Here is a 4,018-nt window from a genome sequence, read left to right as displayed (position 1 = left end):
AAAACAAACAAACAATCCAATATGAATTCGGCTCACACCATAACAGTTTTTTGTCAAGCGGTTGCTTTTATATATATATGATGTCTCAACCACTCCCATTTGGCCGACGAGAGGGCGTAACCCTCTAATGGTTCGACAGTTTTCCCTTCGGACTGCAATGAAATGATATCAAATGATGATGATGACCACTTCAACATGAGTCGTATCTCAGCCGATCGAAGAGCCCTGCTATTGGGCGAAAGTGTATATCATTTATGGTAAGGTTGATATATTGTTATATACTCTTCTTCAGTCTCACTCGGGAGTTTTTATGAATACCTTTCTGAATTAATAACAGAAAACTTAGTCTCGAGGTAACTGGAACTACTCTATGGTTGTCGTCAGCATTTGCAATAAATGCGAAAAAAACAAGACAAACACGTAATTCTTTATGTGCATATTAATTAACAGCGGGTATCTCAAAGTTTTGTATCTTTTATATAACTTACTTTATCTGACATTTTTTTTCTCGTTTTCAGGTCTCGATTATTTCGAGAAAGAAAGAGAAGAGATTATTACGTCGCTAGATGACGTCCTGGATTCCCTTCTAGCCATACCTTCCAGTTCTCGATCTTCTAGCCCCGTGACGTCACGACGCAGTAGTCCAATTGCTCCTCAGATGCTTAGCTCAGCCCACGGAACACGAGAGGGGCGAATTTACTCTGCTGGTGATTGGACTGAAAAGGTGGAACATTGTCAAGAGTTACCTGCTGGCATGACTTCGCCTGCAACTGTTCTCAGTAGTAGCGTGGATACCAAAGAGTCTCCTCATCATGAAGCAGAATATCTTGGACCTGCAACAAATGAGGAAAAGGCGTATTCAAGCGTCTCAACCACGACTGTAGAACCCGAATTTGGGCTTTCCCTAAGAATAGACGCAAATGATAAGTTCGTAAAAGAGGTGTCTCAGAAAACGAAGAAACGTCAAGGTAGGTTGTTTCTTGATATACATGCCCACCTGACCCAGCATGATGTATCTGTCAATTTTCGACAGAATACCTGAGGCTGATCATGTCACTTGACACAGCTTCCCATGATTTGACAGACCACTAGGATAAGTATCTGATTAAAGCAATTTCAAATTCACGAAGTATGTAAAAAAAAAACAACAATAAAGACTGGACTATAAGAAACTTATTGACCAAGTTATAGTAGCTTTCTTTAAATCAGGTTTTTGTGCATTATATGCACGTATATATATATATCAGTATCAGCAATAAACGTACTTGGATATTTGGGACTCCAGCTATTTGGTGCCTATAGTCCCTTAATTAACTAACACAAAAAAGTTACATGTTTCTGGTCTTGTAAGTGAGAAACATAATACTAATATATATATATATATATATATGATTACCTCATATCTTTCTTTTTTTATGTACTGTGCCAGCATATGACATTAAGTTTTTCACATTAACCTAACTGTTTCTTAAGCTTTTTTTCACACAGTTATGTCGGTTTGTTTTTATCATCCCCTTAGATTACATCTCGTCATTGTAAATATTTTCAAAACCTGCATGTACTTGTGCAATACAGAATCTACATTTAGCTACGAGTTTTAGTAACAAATCCGGCTTTGTTAAATAACATAAGACTGACATTACTCGAAAAGCAGTTTTTTCTTTCTATTTCTATTGGTCTATTTTTTGAAAATTATTATCTAAAGGCGATCACAGAACCCGTTATTCTTTCCCAGAATCGATGCATTTCAAGGACTCTTCCCTGAAGGCTCAAGACCCACAATATCAGCGCCATTCTCTTCAGGAGCCGACTCAGTACCCTAAGAAACCATCAAAAAACTTGCGTTACTCCTATCAGGAGCCAATCAATCAGACTTTCGAACCATCTTTAGGTAAGGAACGATCTCGAAATGAATCAACTCAGCTACAGGGATTGATCACGTGTAATCGCCCCAAATGCACTAAGGTCATGCCTGCAGGTGAGGTCCAAGCTAAGTTTCGCATGTGCCCTAACTGTTACACTTATTATTGTAGCAAGCACTGTCGCAAAGCTCACTGGGATCGTCATCAAAATCAATGTCCCTATACAAAGATCAGTAATATGTGCCAACAAGTTCTGCTAAAAGTCAGACAAGACCCAGTTTCCAGACGTAACCTCTCCGTGTGTGCAAGGCGAGGATATCTCTCCAGAGGACGAGGAGCTGTGAAACTAGTGTTTTACAGTATTGATGATGCCATAGATTTCATGTGTAAAGGTTGGGACTCAATTCGTGGACAAAATACTTATATCCCTAGAAATGAGATCATACCCCAGGAAATGGGTACTGACACATATACCCACATCCGCTCCCTCTGCGACCGCTACAACCCGGGCAAGAAGTTTGTTCTTCTAGCAGCTGTACGTGTAACTGAAGAGATGTCGAGTGGTGCGGGTGCCTTAGTGGAGCGAGAAATAATCATAAGAGGAACAAAGTTGCGTCTCGCTCCACCTCAACCAGAAGATGACCTTCAAACTGTGATACTGACTATAGCTAAAGGACCTGGATCTGACCTGACAGAGAGATATCAAGAATGTGAAGCTATGAAGCGTCATCTGCAGGAACGAGGAATAAACTTAGCTGCTGAATTTCCAGACATGTATGCAAAAATTAAACATTTTGTGGAAGGAGGAGAGGCCTTCGTTCCTTTCAACGTGTTCCTCACTGACCGCAGAACAACCAAAATGTTCATGTGTATAATCTTACCTTGGGCTGATGCTGAGATATTTCAAAACATTTCTGCCAAAGAAACGGTCAGTAAATCAAGACGACTGTGGATGCTTTAAGATGGCGTCTTCCTATTATTTACAAGTAGATTTCAAAGTGTTAGTTTCGCATTCACGGCTTAGAAGCCTTAAAGTGAAAATTAATCTACTAAAGTTTAGTTCAATTACTATATCCAGAAAAAAAATACAAAAAAAAACATTACATACGCTATGCAGACTTGTTGTGAACATTGTAAATTGACAATACCAAAGTAAAAAATGAAGGCTGTGCCAAATCTTATAGAAACTTCGAAACACTGAGTGTATACCATTCAGAACAAGCATTACATACGAAACGAATAAGTATTCCAATCGACAGCGCATTTATATATTATGGCGACACCTTTAAATTATAAACTAAAAAAAAAAAAATGATCACTGTAAATTCTATTATCATAAATACTGTGATAATTGTATGTATGTGAACTTAATGTCTTTGTGATGCATTTTGGATGGTTGGACAGGATCATAAATTTATGATATACATTTCACTTTCTTTAGGCTATAAACGTGCAACAATAAGATAAAATAGAAACACTTGCAAGCCCGAATCTTCTTAAATTTTGATAATTTAATTTATTATATATATATAAAAAAAACGAATGTCATACATAGTTTTTAAATCAGGTGAAAATTGCCTGGTATAGAGACTGAATATTGAATTGATTTTTGTGTCCTTAACGTTCGACTAGTTTTTGGTCATTTTAGTGCATTATAACATGCTTTGTTAACATAATTTTAACTTATACTCCAATTATGAATTTCTTCTATGTAAAATAAAAAGTATTAGTCAGTTAAGCATGGAAACAATGTATTAAATATACCAATAAGGACTGTAGAAAGACTATGGATGTTGAGAGTTCGTATCCATTGTAAAATTGTACTGTTTATAAATAGTGAATACTGCAAAACAATAACTTGTTATTTATATAAGTTTATTAATGACGCTTGAATTATTACTTCTTACGTCAGATGATAATAGATTAATTAACGTATATTAAAATATTAATTATGTAATTGTATACCGCTATATGTTCACCTTATCCATAGGGTAGTGAAATTTAGCAATAAGTAGTTCTAGAAAACATTTCCTCGAGATAAATAATAACAAATATTATATTTATTCTACCTAGAAATGGGTAGACATTAAAAAAACTTATGCCTTATATGTACATTTAGGGTGTGTGTGTATATATATATATATATATATATATAT

The 4,018-nt window shown here is 36.0% G+C and overlaps 1 protein-coding gene across 1 annotated transcript; it reads left to right on the top strand.

The window, feature by feature from the left end:
* Window positions 1-485: 485 nt before the first annotated feature.
* On the top strand, window positions 486-3,394 carry LOC106461752 (uncharacterized protein C9orf172 homolog). The gene is made up of 2 exons (XM_022388782.1): window positions 486-968; window positions 1,736-3,394. Exons 1-2 carry the CDS (start codon window positions 659-661, stop codon window positions 2,821-2,823), a joined length of 1,398 nt encoding a protein of 465 aa, XP_022244490.1. The 5' UTR covers window positions 486-658; the 3' UTR covers window positions 2,824-3,394.
* The last annotated feature ends 624 nt before the right edge of the window (window positions 3,395-4,018 follow it).

This window comes from Limulus polyphemus, unplaced genomic scaffold, assembly GCF_000517525.1.
Source record: "Limulus polyphemus unplaced genomic scaffold, Limulus_polyphemus-2.1.2 Scaffold1023, whole genome shotgun sequence".
Taxonomy (NCBI): domain Eukaryota; kingdom Metazoa; phylum Arthropoda; class Merostomata; order Xiphosura; family Limulidae; genus Limulus; species Limulus polyphemus.
This window is presented reverse-complemented; position numbering and strand designations above follow the sequence as displayed.

Excerpts from the sequence above, each read along its gene's own strand:
- LOC106461752 (XM_022388782.1), top strand. The coding sequence starts at position 659 with ATGCTTAGCTCAGCCCACGGAACACGAGAGGGGCGAATTTACTCTGCT. Across the intron at positions 969-1,735 it reads GAAAACGAAGAAACGTCAAG|AATCGATGCATTTCAAGGAC; the intron begins GTAGGTTGTTTC and ends ATTCTTTCCCAG.